The following is a 20,599-nucleotide window of genomic DNA, read 5'->3' as shown; positions in this document are numbered from 1 at the left end:
GCTGAAACTCCAGAGGCAGGCGCCAGCAAGCCCTGCCCTGGATATGCTTCATTGGTTGCCTTTGAGGAAAATAATTCCCTTTTAGAGCTTTGTGCTTCTGCCAGAGGATCCTTAATGGCACCAACGCCTCAAAATAAGGATCAATATCGATCTTTCCTTGGGTTAATAGAACATTATTCTAAGTTTGTCAGGAATTGTGTGTGTAAAACTACATGCTTAATGGTTATAATGAGGAAGGACATCAATTTCACTTGGTAAGAGACACAACAAAAGGGTTTTGAATCAAAGAGTAGGTTTGTAAAGCAGGTATCTTAGGGGCATATTATCAAAGACAGCGTTAAAAATTATCGCCGGTTTAGCTGCAGAAAACTGCCGCTAAAGCGGCAATAATGGGCTTGATAATATGCCCTTGAGAATTCCAATAGAAGTCCATGTTCTGGTGTGAGCATGGGCTTCTATTGGAATTCTCCAGGGCATCTTGTCAAGCCCATTATCGCTGCTTTAGCGGCAGTTTTCTGCCGCTAAACCGGCGATAATGTTAACGCCGTCCTTGATAATATGCCCCAAAGTTCCTTCTGATTAAAAATGAAAGACCATTTTGACTGTTGATGCCAGTGCCTCTGGTTTAGGTGCAGATCTGTCAGAGGTGTATAGCTCTACTTTTCTTTACCTCATGTTCCTTGACCACAACACAGTAACATTATTCTGTGATTGAGAGGGAGGCACTTGCAGCTGCATGGGGTGGTGGAATATTTCAAGACAAGCGTGGGGCTGTCAGATTATACTTTGCACCGACCACAAACATTTAATGAAGCTATTGTCTCCCGGATCAGCTGGGAAGGGTTCTGCAAGACTTGCTAGGTTGGCATCTCTGTTGCAAGAATACAGTTACACTATTAAATACATACCAGGCTGGAGAAAGGTTCAAGGTGATTGGCTGTCTCTCATGCAGTTGGATTGGGAGTATGTGGATGAGGAAGCAGTAGTTTGGAGTGAGAGGGAAGGAACAGTAGCAAGTGTGAGTGATGTGGTTCAGTGGAGTCATGAAGTGAGTGATATGGAGAGGATGTCTGCAGTGGAAAATGGTGATGTATTAAAAGCGGTAATTCTGATTGAGAAAGGAGGGAGAAAAAAGAGTATGTTGCCAAATGTTTTGAGGCCCTATGATAACGTTTTGGATGAGTTATGCATGATGGATGGTAAAGTAGTAATGCGGGGTGAAAAAATTGTACTGCCTAATGATGTGCGGAAAAGACTTTTTGAGATAGCCAATCTGGGTTGAACGGTCACTAAGAAAAGGTTGAGAATTAAGGGGCATATTTACAAGGGCTTTATCTCTGCTTTTTTGGCTTACAAAGCCAAAAAAGCGTAGATAAAATCAGCGCCCTATTTACAAGAGGGTGCTAACATGCATAATTGCATGTTAGCACCCTTTTTCCCAACGCCTCCCTTTGCATCTTCAATGAGATGCAAAGTGGGCGTTACTGGGCGTACCCCGGATGGACTACCTTGCAAATATCGCTGATGTTCACATCGCAATATTTACAAGGCAGCCCACGTGATTTTACCAGATGTTAGATTTTGGCAAAAAATGAAGTTTTCGCCAAAATCTAACGTCTGCTAAAATCCTGATTTAGCCATCCCTAACATAGGGGGTGGATTATGCTGATACAACCCTGTGGGTCGTATCAGCAAGGTTATCGCGGTTTTGCAGGGAAAATCGCTGGAAAACCAGCGATGTTCCCTGCAAAAGGGCGATAACCTCGCTATCTCTGGAATTTTTATCGCCCTGGAGAAACGCGTTGTTAATAACGCGCTACCAGGGCGATAGATTCCAGAGATAGCCTGCGATAATATTATTATCGCTAACATGGCCAGCGAGCGATAATTATCGCTGGCCGTTGATAATATGCCTGCATGTTTTGATGGCCAAGTATGATAACGATGTAGTATCTTGGGTGAAGCTTTGTTGAGTGCAAAGAATGTGAAAAGAGGCGCAAAGTGGGTTCTCAGGCAGATTTAGGCACTCTCCATGAAGTGTGGTATAGTGTGTGTGTTGATTTTATTGGTCCCATGCCTGGACTTAAGCGGAGAAGGTGGTTTACATTAGTAATGGTGGATGTGCATTCTAGATGATTGGTGGTAAGAATTTTGACAGAGATTTCTATCAGAAATACAATAAATACCTTGCAAGAGGTTTTTAGTGATGCGAATTTTCCAGTTAATCTCATAACTAATAACTCCCAGTTTCATAATTGATAATGATGGTACCCACCTAACGTCCCAGGATATGAAGTCATTTTGTCTTCCTGTGGGATTAAGCATTCACACATGGCTTTTTACAACCTACAGGCCAATGGCGTAGTTGAAAGAGCAAATCTCATGGTCAAGGGTACAATACAATTGGCTCTTGGCAAAAGATTGGATGTTGAAGATGTTTTCTCTTATCTGGTTTGGGTTTATTGTACGACAGAGAATTATTTCACTGCATGTGCCAGCATTTAATTTATTGAGGGGAAAGAAGCCTGGTACCAAGCACATTCCCACTTGAGTGAATGATTTGGTTGAAGGAAAGTGTTTGTCAAGTGAAGACAACCAATTTGAAGTTTCAAATGGTGGTTCCACATATGAAGGTAGTATTTACCTGGTTATTGGGTTATGGTATGGTCTGGGCTTTTGAGAATGAGATTGAGTAATTTCAGAGGTCCTTTCAAAAAGTGAGAGATTTCCATTAATGCCATGTGGCTTTGGTTAATAGGGAATGGTGGAATTTTAGGAGAGTTGCAAAGTATGGGTTGCCTAGTTGTGTGTTTAGGAATGATGGTAAAGATGAAGGTTGCTGTGGATTTATGCTGATGAAGGATGAGGAAGCGGTGCCTGGGTTGAGAACTGATACCGGTTCGAGCGTGTATCACTCAGGCAGTGCTGTTTCAGGTTATAACAATTTGAGTGTGGCTGATTACTCAGTGACATGTGGAAATGCCTAAAGTGGTATTATCGGATTGGGAAGAGTATGGAGAACTCTTGAGATATTTGCAAGAGTTCGCAAGATGAAGGGACAATCCTGGTCGGGTTGTTGGACCTATAAATGGTCATAGCATAACCTGCATTTGTTACAGGTTATTCAATGATTATTTTATATTCTAATATAGTTTATATATTTTTTTTAAAACACGTTAACATGTTTTGTTTATTCCTTTTACTGTTGTATGTCTTATGTATTTTATTTACTTTGTTTACAGCTTTTAAATTTAAGGGAAGTAGATATGTTGTGATCTCGTTTTACTTTAAATGGAATGTTCTTTAACTAAATATTACAATGTATTTGTGACTGTGTGTGGTAGTTCCATCCTCCGGCAGTTGCTTACTGATTGGTGGAGGGAAGAGCACAATTGAGTTTATGCACTTAAATAAGCACTGGACTATCTTACTACACTTCAAGAATTCTTTATTTACAACTTAAACATTGCTGAAATTCTGGTAAGTGTCATGTTCAATGCATTGTGCTACATATTTCTGTAATGACTGCAAGAATCTGCATCTGTAAATGGCATGGGACAATCTACTCTTTACCTGTCCGTCTGCTTCATTGACATAGTTTAGTCTATCTATGTATAGAGCCTTTTAAAGTGGCAAGATCAGTCTACTAGTAGTAGACTAGATATAAATTCTTTCTGTGGAGCTGCCTCATCTGGGATATCTGGTACTCCAACCAGTATCTACTGTGATGTCTTAGTTAACCAGGCATATATCCCAAACAGTTTTGCTCCAACCTCGAAACAGACTTGCATCTTGCCAGAGGAACGGAATTTACCATCATCATTAGGTCTCCCATTTTGTCGACCCCCTACATCCTAAATTTATCATCCTGTCCTTTATTAAGAATTGTTGATTTCCCCAAAGAGAAAATCTGCAAAATTGTTGCAGTCCATCCCGGATCAGTCCCATTAATCATACTACAAAAGGTATATTAGTTGGGAGGGGTCTGCCTGCCACTAAAATGTGTTTCAGATTCTCTTTGTTCAGAGTGCCCCTCTACAATATTTGCTGTTGGTGGTATTCCTCAGCAGTCCATTCCACATGATTTTACAGTTGTGCCGCTAAATAGCATGCCTCACATCCTCTTTACATGGCAGCTTTAAAACTTTTAGCTTGATTCTGAGGTGGGCAGCTTTACTAAAACTCCTGAAACAAGCTCTTAGGGAAGTGACAAACAGAGCTCTGCAGAACGCGCAAGCATCTGGGCAGCAGTGCCAAGTTTTGTCAGTACCACTCTTTCCAATACTAAGTGTTGGTGTCATCATGCCTTAACCTAAACAAATTAGATATTTAGTTGTACATGCTGTTTAGATGCCCAGGATCTAAAGTTGCCCAGCAATTACTGTACAACTTAGTCCAGCAGCCCTCCTAAAAGGAACACCATTAACATGTCCCAGTTTATCTGCAGTCATAGGTTCTTACCAAACTTCTTCCTTTTCTCTTTATTGACACCATTGAATTACTTAAGGAAATGAGAATATAGGCAGCATGCTTTAAGACTTGTACGGTTTCACACAGTCCTTGTATCCCACTCTGCTAAACTAAGGGGCCTATTAGGGCCCCGGCGGTGGTAATCTGCCCACCAAATGTACCTGTTTCACCCCCCGCCATATTAGTATGGCGAGGGGCACCGCGGCAGACGGAAAGCCCGTCTGCCGCTTTTTCTGCCGGTCGGATTGCCAGCTGGGCGGAAAAGGCACACAATATGGCACCGCCATCCATATTATGATGGGTGCGTGGGGCATGCCTTTCTATGGCGGAGACTCCACCATGTAAAGGCATGCGTAGAATGACTTTGGGGACCCGTTGCGGGCCCCCGGGAGGCTGGGGGGGTGGATGGATGTCGTTTTAGGAGATCTGAACCTCCATTTGGAGGAATCGATGGACTCGCCGGCCACTGACCTGCAATGTGACCTGAGCACTATGCAGATGAGACGAATTGACTCAGGTGCGACCCATGAAAAGGGACACCTGCTAGACCCAATTTTTTCAAATATGGAGCATCTAACCGCCCTACCTCCCCTTGCCCTACCGTGGACAGACCATTTCTTGGTCTTAGTCAGCTGGGCCCCTGCGGATTGGGATCTCCCCACACCTAGGACATTAAGGACGGATAGAGCCTGGTCGAGGCTCCCTATGGATAAATGGGTGACTCACTTGAAGTCAACATGCCCCCAAGGGGTCTCTGACCCGGTGGATGCGGACGCCAGCCTGGAGACCTGGTTGAGTAGCTCCTTAGATGCCATTCTCCCAAAGAAAAAGATGCTCATCAGGGATAAGAGAGCGGGCTCAGCCCCATGGTACTCTCCTGAGCTGAGGGTACTGAGAAAGAGCTGTAAAAGGTTGGAACGGGGGTGGAGGAAGGATTGGGGGACAACAAGTAAGAACAACTATCGCTCAGCTATGAGATCGTACAAGAACGCGATAAGGCGGGCTAAGATCAAATACTTCGATGATAGAATTTGTAAAGCCACTAGCTCCTCGAGAGAATCCTTTAAAGTAATGAAAGAGTTGTTAAAAACCCCCGACACACCGGTTATTCACGACAATCCCCAAGGGAAATGTCTGGAGTTGGCTACTTACTTCTACTCCAAAATTGAGACCATCCTATGCTCACTCCCTCAGCCAGCTGCAGTGGCAGAGCCAACTGCTCAGCAAAGGGTAGGAGCAGCGGAGCTGGATCTTTTTGGCCCTGTGACCACGAAGTGTTGAGTGTGCTTGGGAGACTGAAGAGTGGCTCTCCCAAGGACCCTGTCCCGATCCGATATTTAAAACAGGTTGCGTCGACCATTGTGGTTCCAGTGACCGAGCTGATTAACCTGTCGCTATCGCAAGGGGTGGTGCCACCTGGATGGAAAGGAGCGGTTGTGAAGGCCCTCCTGAAGAAGCCGAGCCTTGACCCCACTGACCTGGCTAATTTTAGGCCGATTTCCCTGCTCCCAGGAGTGAGCAAGGTGGCTGAAAGACTGGTCAATTACCAACTTTCGAATTTCTTGGAGGCCAACGGTCTGTTACGGGAGTCCCAGACGGGATTCCGTCCTGGACAGGGCACAGACACCGCCCTTCTGGCCATGGTGGAGGAAGCCAGATGCATTCTGGATTCAGGAGGGTCAGTGGCAGTGATCCTCCTGGACCTGAGTGCGGCTTTTGATACCGTGAATCATCAGGTACTACTCCAGCGACTGGAAGGGATGGGTGTCACAGGGATGGCTCTGGGATGGCTTGCCTCCTTTTTAGGAGGACGGTCATTTGAAGTATGGGAAGGAAATGAGAAGTCTCCCCCCTTTGCCCTCCAGTGTGGGGTTCCCCAGGGCTCGTCGTTGAGCCCTACATTATTCAACGTCTATATGGCCCCCCTGGAGGATGTGGTGTCTCCGTTTGGCTTTAACATCATCAGCTACGCGGATGATACGCAGATGGTGGTGGGGCTCTCTCAGCTAGAGAAAGAACCTGCGGCGCTTCATTCCTGCCTGGAGGAAGTGTTTGGGAGGATGTGTAATTCATCCCTTAAACTGAACGGCTCAAAGACCAAGCTCATGATCTTAGGTCAATCTTCCTTCGCCCTGTCCCCCAGTAGTTGGCCCGACTGCATGGGTGCTCCTCCCAGCCCGAAGAAGGAGATTAAGAGCCTGGGGGTGTGGCTGGAGCAGGACCTGACGTATGTTTTGGTATGCTCCGGTCAGCCCGCAGGATTCTGTCACTCCTCCCTGAGACCTCCCGTAAGTTGCTTATACAGGGGCTCATCATTTCGAGGCTGGACTACAGTAATGCACTTTTCTTGGGCGTGCCGGAATCCACATTTAAGAAATTGCAGCAGGTGCAAAATGCAGCGGCCAGACTGCTGACCAATGTTCCCAGAAGACAGTCTGCCAAACCAGCTCTGAAGGCGCTGCACTGGCTCCCGGTGCGGGAAAGAGTAACCTTTAAAGCACTCTGCATGGCACAGAAGAGTCTGCAGGGGAAGGGTCCAGCGATCCTCAGGAACATGATCCGACCCTATAAAGCAGCAAGGGCTCTTCGCTCGGATCATAAATTTCTTCTCCAGTCTTTTAGAGTAAGGCGAGCCCGCACCGGAGGGAGAAGGTTCTCAGTGAATACGGCTTCCGCCTGGAACTCGCTTCCACTTAGGTTGCGGGCAGAGATCAATACTCTGCGCTTTCGCAAACTATTAAAAACTCATTTGTTCCCGGTCTAAGGTGTCATGCGTTGGGTGGTGGTCTGATCTATGGACAGCGCTGGGATGCTCAAGGGTAACCGTGCGCGATATAAAACTCCAAATAATAATAATGATGGCTGCACTTGGGGGGTACCCATAGTACTCCCCCCTTCATTGGCATGCACAGGGTGGCAGGCACCGCGCGGTGCCGGTCACGTTGTACATGCCAATGCACAACATGCATATTTTACATTGCGGCGGGTGCGGCTTACAGCACTGCCCGCCGCAATGTAAAAGGTGCGGGATGCGACCTTCTTAATTGGCATAGCGGGACCGCCACACCTCTGGTGGTCGGTCCCGTTTACCGTTACAGTGGCATCTTAATGGGGCCCTAAGTCTTTGCATGCTTGACAGTAGTTTCAAAACAAAGGCAACCAGTAAGAAGAGAGGACCATATTGAGGAGTTGCCCCTACTGCTCACTTATGACTTTTTTCAATACTGATGGGGACCTGCTGTGCTCTCTGCATCCTTCTACAACATTAAACAATGGATGTATGTCATTACATCGCATACTAATACCACGCATGCCATTACAACGCGGGTATTAGTACGCGATGTCAATGACAACGACATGCCATTACAACGCAAATATTTACCACGAGTATACCTTTACCGCGCATGCCATTACAACGCAAAGCCATGCGTGGTAAAGCTATACTCGTGGTGAAAGTTTGCAAGGTAAGTGACTACCCTACCCCTACACAACCCTCCCCCGCCCCCCAGTCCTCTCCCTACAATAACACTACACTACCCTGCACGACCCCATGACACTACACTAAAACACTACACTACAACCCTACCCTAAAGCACTTCTAAAACTCTACAACAGTATCCTAAACCCTAAAACACGACAACACTACCCTAAACCCTAAAACACTACTACACTACCCTAAAACACTACACTACCCTAAACCCTAAAACACTACACTACACAAACACTACAACACTACCCTAAAACACCACAACACACAAACACTACTACACTACACAAACACTACAACACTACCCTAAAACACTACACTACCCTAAACCCTAAAACACTACACTACACACACACACACTACTACACTACCCTAAACCCTAAAACACTACTCTACAACACTACCCTAAATCACTACACAAACACTACTACACTTCCCTAAACCATAAAACACTACACTACCCTAACCCCTAAAACACTACACTAAACCCTAAAACACTACACTACACACACACTACTACACTACCCTAAAACACTACACTACACAAACTCTACAGCACTACCGTAAATCACTACACAAACACTACTACACTTCCCTAAACCATAAAACACTACACTAGCCTAACCCCTAAAATACTACACTACAACACTACCCTAAAACACTACACTACTACACTACCCTAATACACTACACTAAACAAACACTACAAAACTACACTACACTACACTACAAAAAACACACTAAAACGTTATAAACAAAAACCCACAAAACACAAACATTACAACACTACTTTTACACTACCCTAAACCCTACAAAAGTAACCCCCACCCCAAGCGCAAACCCCCTTACCTCTCTCCTCTCCAGCGTTGCCGTCTCTGCTCCCAGTTCCTCCTTCCTGCCTGGTGCACATCATAGTGAGGAAACAGCCTCAGTTTTCTCACAACGACTTGGATACTCGCCGCCATTACACACTACATCGCGCTGTAAAAACGCATGCGATGTAATGGAATGCGTGTTTTTTACCATGCGTTGTAACATCGCGTGCGTTGTAACGCATGCAATGTAATTGCAACGCGTGGTAAAAACCGCGCTGTAATGGCTGTTCCCCCTTAAAAAATGCTCTGGTGGCCCTGCTCCTCCTAAATAAGTTGGAATCTAATTTAAAAGCACTCACAGGGTATTATGGGGCACTCCTTTCCTGGAGAAGTGAAAAATAAATGATTGGCTCCTGCTGTTTATGATTGATTTGATTTGATTGATTTGTCTATATCTAAAGCGCACGAATGCCCGGAGGTGTCTTGGCGCTATGAATTGTCCAGTTTCCGGTGCAGGTCTGAAGTTAGTGTAGTTTATGCAGTAAAAAGTCAAGTCTTGATTTTCTTTCTAAATATCTCCAGAGTTGGGCTGTTTTTTACATCAAATGGTAGTAAGTTCCATGTCCGTGCTGCGTGAACGAGGAAACTTCTTCCTCCCCAGTTTGTTCGTTTAAACTTGGGTATTGCTATCAGCTTTTTTTTTTACCAGATCTGAGAAGTCTTGAAGGTTCGTAATGTTTCAGGTGTGTTTTCAGGAAGTGAGGGCCTTTGCCCTGCAGGGCCTTGTAGGTTAAACACAGTGATTTGAACTTGACTCTTTTGGCCACAGGTAGCCAATGGAGTGTCTCAAGTTTATGGCTAATAGGCTGAAACTTTGGAATTTCCAGTATCAGTCGTGCCGCTGCATTCTGGAGTCGCTGCATTCTTTCCATGATTTTTACTCTGGCTCCAGCATATAATGCGTTACCGTAGTCCAATCGAGACAGTGCAAGGGCTGTCACTACCGTTCTGCGTGTGTCTTGAGGCAGATAGGGGAGTATTTTTCTTATCATTTTTAATATCAGCCAGAAAGACGAGGCTAGTTTGTTTACTTGGGCTTCATATGTTAGTTTGGTGTTAATCATGAATCCCAAGTTTTTAGCTTTCTCTGAGGGTTCTGGTCTGGTTCCCAGGTCAGGAGACCACCACTCTGAGGTTGGTGTCCCATTCCCACCTGGGACATGCGCATTTTGTGGCCCTAAGGCCCAATAGCCTTTGCCGGCTCCCCAGCCAGCACCCATTATGGGTTCCGGCAGGAGCTGGCCGTTTCACTTTTTCTGTGTGTGCATGTGTGGCGGGGGGAGGGTGGGGGTAATGGGGGGGGGGGGGGATTCCAATTACAAGGTTGGCATCTGGGCCCTGGGGAATGGGCTCTCTGGGGCCATACAATTGCTTGGGGAGGGGAGCCCATGCCCCACCTCCCGAATTAAAAAATAACTTTGCCTCGGGGGGGACGAGGATCCCGGGGACCATATGATGGCTTGGGAAGGAGGCCCTAAGTCCTCTTCCCAAATAAAATAAAAAAACTCTTCCCTGGGTGCCGACGTCCCCGGGGTCATATTATGTTTTGGTGAGGGTCTTGCATGCCCCCCTTCTCGTAAATTGTAAGTCAGTCCCGGATATGAGGTTCCCCAGGCTTAAAAATGGCTCAGGGATTGATGCTGCGCACCCCCCTCCCATTAAAAACAAATAGGCTCCGGGGAGTGGCTACCCGGGCCATAAAATGGCTCGGGGAAGGGGGGAGGGCTCTATACCCCCTCCTCAAACATATTTGTTGTGCTCCGCCTCCCCACCCTCCTCGAGTGGGCCCTAGCCCACCCCAAGTGTCTGAGATATATATAATATACACATACATATAAAAAAAATGTTTTAACAGGTCCGTGGATCCTCCATTAAAAACGAATTATGTGCTTGTCCTACTAAGCCTGGGAAGGTAGGGTATCCCTATCCTACCCACATATGTTTTAAAAAATTAATTTTTCTAAGATGGCTGTCGCCACTTATTGTTGTGATGGCAGCCAATCGGATCTTATCTATTGGATCTGCGGAGGATCCCATCCCTATATATAGAAACATTTAAACCTTAATTTCTCAAACCCTGCTGAATGGATTTCCAACAGATAACAAATGGATGACTTTCTGGACTTGTGAAAATTTGTCAAATGGCGGCAAAAGCAAACTAATCCGTTTCCTATGGAAATATTGTCCTAACTATACATATCCAGTTGTGACCAACACTGGGTAATGTTATATATTTTTAATTGGGGGGGGGGGAGAGGGTAATTCATCCCCCTACAACATCTCCCTTTTTTACCCTTGCCTCCCTTAACCTCTTCTCTACACTAAACCTTAAAATCTCCCATCCCTCCATTTACCTCCACCCTCTCCTGAACCCTAAAATGAGTCTCTCCTCTGCCCACCCTTAATCCCCAAAATCACAAAGCATTACGGGCTCATTAATGGATACCCTGATAAGTATCCTGCACCTTCCTTAAATGTGTCAGTACACCATACATTAAAGGAAGGAGCAGGATACTTATCAGGGTATCCGTTAATGGGCACAGTGATGCCTTGGGGGGTGGGGGGGGAAAGTGCAAATAAAGGTTTTTGAAAAAACGAAATTGACTGGACTACCTTACCTGGCGCACCTCCTTTTGCTTTATTGACTAAGGATCTGGAATACTGGGGCACCGCACAATGCAGGTGCTGGAGTCAATTGTGTGCAGAGCTCTCGGATAAACGAAACTAGCGTGAGGTGCAGATTGGAAGATCTGCCGTTGGGTTCTTTTAATTTGATTATTATTATTAATAATTTGTTTTATCCGAAAATACATTGCGGTGGGAAAGGTAATGCCCCACAAAATAATTTTCATGGTGCAGTAATCACACATGCGAGGATGTGCTCATTCCTTTCTCTTCACCAGGTAAAGAAATGTGATGAGTGTAACTGATTGTTGGGATGGGAATGTTCCTACGTGGTATATCAACTTGCCCCCTGCCCTAGTCGCCCAACTCCATCTTGTATCTTGACTTTTGATGTTTAGCAATGGCATCAAACTAATCTGCTATGCATGCAGAGGCCTAGGCAGACCTCTGACATGAGTAGGAACTGTGACCTGTAGTGGCATACTCGATTGGTAACCATAGACTGCATGATGCCTATCCTGAATCATCTGGGCCTCTTTCTGTATCATGTACATTATGTTTGGATTATTATAATGGCTTCTGCCTTAGCTTATCTAAGAGCCTATTCTCCAGTCTGCACTTGGTTCAAAACTCTACCCAGTGGCTGCTATTTGAATCCAAAAAACATAAAAACAGTATGCTATGCCTACTGCCTGTGTAGGAACAGAATGGAACTGGCGATGTTTCAGTCCTTGTGCTTAGTACCCAAGGCTTTGTATTGGAATTGTTTATCTGTTGTGACACACACATTTAGTCTGCCAGCCTTCATCGGCACTTGGTTTGTTCATTACAATGCATCTTATTTCCATTTCTGGCCAAGTAAGGGGTTTGCAATAGCCTGTAAATGTACACAATCAGACACGTTGAAAACCTGAAAGGCCTTAAAAACCTGAGAATTCAGGTTTAATGGGCCATTAGGTCCTAGAGTTTTCCCACTCTTAAGTTGCTTTGTGTCTTATATATTTTCTTCCAACTTAATTTTTGGTTTATCTGTTCCCTATCTTCTCAGAATATGAAAAACAATTGGGATGTCTGTTAGGAAGTTCCCTGGTCTGTGAGAGAATGCCTCATTCTAGATTGTTATAGTCGTTCATAATACTCCACAAATGTCTGTGCAATTGCATATGTTGAGTTTACCACCTTGCCTGAGCCTATTTAGACACCTTCTAACCCATTTCTGGTTCTCCCCCCTGCTTCGTTACCCAAGCCACCAGCTTCCCTGCTTTATTACTGACCTCATAAAGCCTGTGCTGTTTTACCCAGAATAGTGCCCTTGCCTCTTCCTCCACCATCTGCCTATGGGTGTCCTTAACAGACACTGTCTTGTTAAACAGGGTTTCCACTGGGTGCTGTAATTGCTCTATTTCTAGTTAAGCTATATTCATTCCAGTTCACGCACTTCATTTTTTCTCTCCTTTTGTTTATCCACTAGAGTAGATATGAGCTATCTTCGAATTACAGTTTTGCTGGCCTCTCACACCACCACTCCTGAGTCCACCAATCGCTCATTTCCCTGGAAGGAGAGATCTGTCTGTTGCATCAGATACTTTCTTGTCTCCCAGTTTTTTAAAACCCAGTGATTTGGTCTCTAGCCCGTCGATCTCCCTGCTCTATCGGTCTCCACCTTAGTTTATAGTGGGGAGTGGTCTGTTATTCCTCCTGTAAGACTTGTGTGTTCCTATTCCTTCTGCTGATGGCGCGAGGATGTAATCCAGTCTAGTGAGAGACTGCATGCGGTTAGAAACATGAGTGTTGTTGTGTAGTGATGTGAGCCTCCCATCATATGTCAGTCAGCCCCATTGCCCTTATGAAATTGTGTAGATACCTGTCTTATCTGCACTTCTGATTGGTTTTGGTGATTCAGTCTAGCTCACCCTGCATTGTTAGGTTCAGCTCTCCCCTATAAAACCAGGAGGGTGTGAGGGGACTGAACTATAAAGTTTTACAGTGTTTCCAAATAGCCAATGTCAGCCCGATAGGAAGGTATACGAAGATCACCATAATCTTCTCTCCATTCCATTTCACACTTGCAGGTACATAGTGTCTACCCAGATCTGTCTGAATTGGACATATTGATAAAAGGAGCAGACGTGAGCCACGGTCTTGTATTTCCCCCTTCCCATGAACACACTGTTATTGCTTATTAAGTGGGTCGTATTCAGGAGGACAAGATATAGACTAAGTCTGTTCAGGAATTTCAGTGCTACTGCCCTCTTCAACTTATGGCCTAGTCCAGTGTCATAACCTGTGGTCCAAGGACCCCTGGAGGTTGGTGAGGGTTACAACATTAAATATTAAAATTAATGAATTCAAATTAATGAAGTATATACAAATAAAGAAGCAAAATAAAAAATTGGAAAACTTTTTCTGTATTTGATTGTGTGTTAGACCTGGCACCTTGGCGTGGTTCTCCCCTCTATTTTTTGCTGTTTCCTCATGTGTTTTTGCTGGTGTTAGATGCTTGGGGCACTGTGCCACTGCTATCCAGTGCCACAGTGAAAGTGCTCCCCATTGTAAATTGATGTATGGATTAGTGATTCCATGATTGACTGATTTGGTTTACTTGTCAGACCCTAGTACAGTGCACCAGGAGTGCCCAGGGATGGTAATCCAAATGCTGCTAGTGGGCTTGCAGCACTGGTTGTACCACCCACAGAAGCAGCCAGTAAAACTGTGTCTAAGGCTTGCCATTGCAGAGCCTGTGTGCAGTCTGGTACTGCCATGCCTACCGGACAAGTGCACCCACTTGCCAGTCCCTAAACCTTCCCTTTTCTTCATATTAGACACCCCTATGGTAGGCCCAAGGGCAGGGTGCATTGTAAGTATAAGGTAGGACATGCCCTGGTGTGTGTGGCATGTCCTAATAGTGAATTACACCCATTTTCGTTTTTCACTATTGCAAGGCTACCTGTTCCCCATAGGCCAGAATGGGCAGTTTGATTATTACAGCTTATAATCCTAACTGACTCAGGGAACGTGGTAGAAATTCGAGTTGAGTGTGCCTGAACTCAGAATGATAAAATGCATCTTTTAGTGAAGTTGGTTTTAACATTCCGTGTTTGAAAATACCACTTTTAGAAAGTAGGTATTTTCTTGTCTACCCATCCAAGCCTGCCACTGCTAGGTTGTGTATTCCGTGTCTGGAGTTTGAGTGACAGGGGCTGGGGGATTCCAGGAGACAGGGTGAGTCAGCACAGGACTGAATAGAGAGATCTGCATGCAGATGGGTGGGAGGAGTTGAACCTGGTACCTGAATAGGGCTGTGCCTTCCCTCCACAATGCTGGCTCCACCTCCTGTGGTGCGTCTGATATCTCTGCCCTGCTCTCTGAAATGAAAGAAGGAGTTATGTCAACAAAGTGCTCCAGGATTGACCAGAACTGTTTGGACTAGGCAAAGGACTCTCTGCCTTCAGAGAACAAAGAGAAACTGAGTATACATTTTGGGACCCAAACCCAAGAACTTTAGGTCACTTTGGGAAACAAGATGAAACCTTTGCTGAGGAGAGGAACCAGAGAGACTGAGGAGAGACTATCCCTAAGCTTGAGGGATTGGCCTGCAGTGGTTGCCTGACTGCCAAAGAGAGGAGAAAGGAACTTTGTGTATACTTTATTCAACTTGTGAAGGATCTCCAAGGGCTTGAGAAAAGAGCGTGCCTCCTGCTGAAGTCTCAGGGACAACAGACTTCACCAACCAGCTCCCCAAGAGTTCTTTGGAAGTGCCTGCTGTTTTGTGAGGCTTTCTGAGGGACTAAGTGTCACCAGGAGCTGGAAGCGCGACTCACGAGCAAGAAGTGTGTCGCCGAACTGCCGCTGTCGCTTTCACAACGAGAAAGCGCCTCGCATCACCGGAGAAGAGGGTCGACGTCGCATCAGCCGCCGCCGCATCACCGGGAAGCGTGTCGCAGGGCCTGTCGCGGCCCAGAAGAACCGTTGAGTCATCGCAGGGTCCCCGAAGCGCCTCACAAGCGTGTCGCAGGGCCTGTCGCGGCTCGCATTGTTGCCAAAGCGTCTCACATCGCCGGAGAAGAGGATCGACGTTGCATCAGACGCCACCGCATCACCGGGAAGCGTGTCGCAGTACATGTCGCGGTGCGCATCGTGTCGCATCAAGAAAAGACGCCATCTTTGTTTCAATGCACCGGATCTTCATCGCATCACGGCGTTGCGTGCCGCATTGCCACAGAAACGCAGTAAGAAAGCGATGCATCACCTCCCCTCGCAGAGAAGAACCGACGCATCCCCTACGCAGCAGTAGGGACCCGACGCATCACCGTTCTTGCGTGTAAGGAACCGACGCATCATCTTCCCTGCAACACTTCGTTGTATTGCGTTACGCATCTTAAGGTACATTGAACTCAGTGTTGCATTTTAACATCTAAAGAGAACTAAGCTAATTCTACCATTTTTAGTACAGTATTGTGGATTTTTGTCATTTGTGGTCTTGTGATAAGTCTATATAAAGAATACTTATTTTTGATATAAAACTTGTGTGGTGTTCATCTGTAGTGTTGTCACTTGGTTACTGTATGTGTTCACAAATGCTTTACACACTGCCTCTGAGATAAGCCTGTCTGCTCGTGCCAAGCTACCAAGGGGGTGAGCAAAGGTTATTTTAGGAGTGTACCCCCTTACCCTGACTAGACACAAGGGTCCCTATTTGTCAAAGGTACCTACCTCTGTCAACTAGAGACCCCCAAATCTAACATTGTGAATTAATAGAATATTTCAATATCTGAGCATTTGTTTTGTGTATACTTGTTTTTTGTACTTTTGTCTATTTTGAGGTTCAAATCATAGAAATTGTTTAGGTCTGGGGTCCCTGGCTACTAATAATGACTCTGTGAGGGTCCTGCATTCCAGTAATAATTCACTGGGATCTACAGAAGTTAAAAGGTTATGGACTGTTGGCCTAGCCTTATGGCATATGACCCCAGTGGTATGGGCATTGTTTTTAGTGTGTGTATTTTCCTCTGATGTCAAGGTTGTGCCATTCGTTCATTGGAACCTAGATCTGTCATATTTTCTACCCAGCTTTGCCCTACTCATCCCATCCTGCTGTGAGTTGAAAACTACTCCATTCCATAATACCTGCCCCCCCATGATAAACTTCAAAGCTTTATATGTCTATATCAGAAATGTTCATTGCCTTCTCATCTCTTTGTGTGGCTGTAGGAGAATACTCCCCTCCCAGGTGTGGTGTGCAAGGTCCTCCAGCCTCCGCCCCCCTCCAGCCTCCGTTAATGGTGCGTCTGAGTCCTTTAGTGCTGGCAGTACTTCTCTCCCGCAGTCTATTGCATCCCGCCTGGTCACCTTATTGTGTTGCAGGCTGTTTCTTGTTTCCACCCCCCCCCCCCCCAACCCTCTAGCCTTTTCCAGGTATCCTAAAGAGCCGGGATTTCTCGTCTGCCAGAAACTCGTAGCTTAGCTGGAAAGTGCATCATATATTGTTTGATATAGCTCTGCTTTTGCTTTATCAATGAACTGCCGTTTTGCTTTCACATCCTGGGTGTAGTCTGGGAATATCATGATGGTTTTGTTTTTGAACTGGATGGGTTTGCTTTGTTGGCCCTCCTTGAGGATCATGTTGTAGTCTCTAAGGTTAAGATATTGGGCAACTGTGGGCCTGGGTCTCGCTCCTGGCTTTGGCAGCAACCTTTGTACAGGGCGGGCCTGTTTAATTGTAAAGCAGAAGGAGCGGTATTCTGGATTCACCAGGTTTTTCATGTGAATTTCAACGCACCGTTCCCTCAATGGTCTCTGCCTTCTTTTAGGGATTCCCACAAGACTGTTAATGCTGCGCCTGGACCTCCCCTCAACTTTTCATCCCTAGCCTGTAGATGTTGGGTCGCTTTTCTTAGCTAGTTGACTTGGATCTTCAGCTCCAGTGTACTCTTCTGTTGTCACCTGCACAGAGATTTTCTGAAAGTTCACTCATAATATGGTGATGGCCACTGCTATCGTATCAATCTTCTGCTCTAGGACATTTTTGGATCCTTTAACTGCTTGCAGCACTTCCTCAGGGATGGCTTATGCTCTGCTCGATCTTGCCCACCTCTGTGGCCTTGTTTTGTTGGTCAGGATGAGCTGGCTTTTGTCATCCCACACCTCCTCCCTTGAAAGAGTACATTCTCAACTTTTGTGACGGCTCCATTTTGCCTTCTTTCTCTTGGACCATCATAGGAGACTTTGCCACTGGTGGTTTTGTGGTGCTATCTCCTCACCCCCCTGTTCCCCCCCCCCTTGCTAGTGGCTATAATTCAAGTGTACGGGTACCCAGTCAATCACTCGTTCAGCCTCTGATCACTTCAGTTGGCCAGCAGGTTGGTGAGTGGGGGTTATGGCCTGAGGGTACTAGCCTTGCTTACTTTCTCCTGAACCCTTCACACTTGCTCCTGGCTCCAGATAAGTTGTCACTGTTGTCTCTGTTCCTTACTCCTGCAAGATTTCTGAGCCCCCACTGTGACACTTAGGCCTGTTCTGCCGTCCTCACGCCTTCTGCCCATCAGGATAGGGACTGCATACTGTTTCAGTGTCCTGCTGTCCTCACGGCTGCCATTTTGTTGAGGGGTGGTGGCCCGAGGTCCCACTGCGCACCTGAATGGCTATCTCATCTGCCGCAGAGCTGCTTTGGCAGGCCCTCAGTGCAGCTGCCCCCCATGTTCATCACCGAGGAGGATGTGCGTCCTTTGTTTTACGATTAATGGTGGCGTTGGGAGACTATCGCCTCTGCTGGCCTGTGCCATCTTTCCTGTGCATCCACAAGATACATAAGTTATATTGCTTCCTTAGTCTAAATATTTTGACTAGGGACTTCCAGGTGGCTTAAAGAACAATGTTTACTAAGGGTTAAAAGAAAAAATGCAAATTGAATTAGGTCTTCGTTGCTGAATTGTGTATTTGTTAAACATAACAGAAAGAATCAACAGTTTATTTCTGAAACATTGCAGGTATCATTAATAATATATGTTGCATATTTGCTATTTTTTCTGAATGATTATGCTTCGGCAGCAGCCAAATAAAGCCATCTTTTCATAAATGTTAATCATTGTCCATTTTTACAAAGGAATGTAGCTTGATGTTTATCATGAGTTTCAAGTTATCAGTTTATGGACTGTAACTTTTCTTCCTAGAAATGGATTTTGAATCTGCTAAACGACTATCATTGCGGCACTCTAAGCCTGCAGGGCTGCTGCTTCAGTATGGGACAGCTGGCTTTCGAACAAAGGCAGAATACCTTGACCATGTCATGTACCGCATGGGTCTGTTGGCTGTCCTGCGATCAAAACAGCAGAAATATGCAATTGGAGTAATGGTAACGGCGTCTCACAATCCAGAGGTAAGTGCTACTTTTAGGTCTGACACATGTTTAATTGTGGGGATTTGCAACTGTTTGCTATTTACTGTTTTAGGAGACTCGTATACTTTACTACCATAACTAGTGGAGATGAATAGAGTCTTGAGATCTAATGAGTTTTAGGTGGGGACGGGTTAACAAAGCATGAGATATAGGACCTTTATTCTCATCTAGAGGGTGAATGGCCATTAAACTTGGTAGATTTAACTATATTGGAGGCTTTAAGGCTGTACCCCTTCTTTTATAGAGCCACTATGTCTACATGTATTCGCATGCCTTATTACCATGACTAAACCAGTTACTAAAGAGGAGTTGTGCACTATAGCTTTTTACAGGTAGATATTCTCAGCCCTCTCACACCCATTTTCCCATCTGGTAGGCCCTTCTGCACACCTCTTTTTCTCATTGTGTGCTTTTGTGTGTGAGACATCCAACTTGGGTTGCTCGAGGCGTAAAATCTGGGCCACTCGATGCACCCTAGGGGTCTTTCCTTTATCCATCATTAGTGCTAATTTTGTATTTACCATCTCTGGGCCAGTTAGGGTGGGTTGATAAGTACAACATAACAGATGTGATTTAAAACAAGATTCATGCCAATTAGAGACTCTTTTTAGCATGTTGATTCTAGGTTGCAAAGGAATACCTCTATGTAAACTTAGAAAAGATTGTGTTGTGGGAAACCTTTGTTGTTTTATTCAGGAATAAAATAAGAACACTGAAAATGCCCAGGTCACCAGAAGATTTTGGTTACCCTGCAGGAATTCACATTTTTTCTGGAAAAATCGCCTCACCCACAACTTATCATGGCATGCTTCATCATAGGCAATTTTTCACACCTTGGTAGGTCGATACCACCATGGCGGATTCTGCCATTGTTGGGCGGCGTTAAATAAGTAAATACTTAGCAGGGATCCTGATGAAAGTTTGAAATATCTTGGGGTATACCCAGGAATTATCCTTTTTCCCAAATCTTTTGCCTTTTCTATAGGTCAACCAAAATCTTCTACTGGCCTGGACATTTTCAGTGTGTTTTTTTTATGCTATGGAGGACATGGCCAGGCTATATTCCCTTTATCTCTCCAGTTCTGTATCCGTATTCAGGAATAAAACAAGTCTTCAAGGTTTTAGTGAATGAATGAAAGAAAGGCATGTGCCATTTTCTGTTTTTTTTTTTTTTTTCTTTTTCAGTGTTTATTGTTTGAGTAATTTCATGAAATGAGCACTGTCCGTCTAACAGAATGGAGAGTGAACAGAATGGAGAGTGAACTGTTTATTGCATCAATGGAAACATTTATTATATGGAAGAATGAACTGTGCACCACTTTTCTCAGTAATGAAAGGGGCATTCTGTGTTCTACTCAATTGTTTGTGCAGAATGTTGAATATAGCACTTTACAACGCATGCTTTTTCTACGTGGTATTAACACAACGTGGTTGTTACAACGACCGCATTGTTACCACGTAACGCCATTACCACGCAAGTCATTACATTGACTTGCAGTAGATGGCACCATAACATAAAAAATTTATAATTTACTATTCCAAATCCAACCTACGCAACAGTAGGGAAGGTGTTGGAATAGTAAACTATACTATTGCTTATTTTATAGCGCCATCTACTGCAAGTCGATGTAATGACTTGCGTAGTAATGGCACTGCGTGGTAACAACGCGGTCTTTGTAACGACCGCGTTGGGATTACATCGCGGTGTAAGATCCGCAATGTAAAGGTTGTTTCCCGGAAGAATGA

The 20,599-nt window shown here is 45.1% G+C and overlaps 1 protein-coding gene across 3 annotated transcripts in view; it reads left to right on the top strand.

Moving 5' to 3' along the window:
• The window catches only part of PGM3 (phosphoglucomutase 3), a 271,507-nt gene that overhangs the window by 4,674 nt on the left and 246,234 nt on the right, over nucleotides 1–20,599 (top strand). For all 3 annotated transcript variants that reach the window (XM_085611024.1, XM_085611025.1, XM_085611026.1), the window contains exon 2: nucleotides 18,627–18,832. In XM_085611024.1, coding sequence (XP_085467150.1) covers nucleotides 18,627–18,832 — 206 coding nt within the window. The remainder of the gene's footprint in view (nucleotides 1–18,626; nucleotides 18,833–20,599) is intronic.

Source organism: Triturus cristatus, chromosome 6, assembly GCF_964204655.1.
Source record: "Triturus cristatus chromosome 6, aTriCri1.1, whole genome shotgun sequence".
Classification (NCBI taxonomy): domain Eukaryota; kingdom Metazoa; phylum Chordata; class Amphibia; order Caudata; family Salamandridae; genus Triturus; species Triturus cristatus.
The sequence above is the reverse complement of the archived record's forward strand: the minus strand, read 5'-3'. Positions and strand labels throughout refer to the sequence as shown.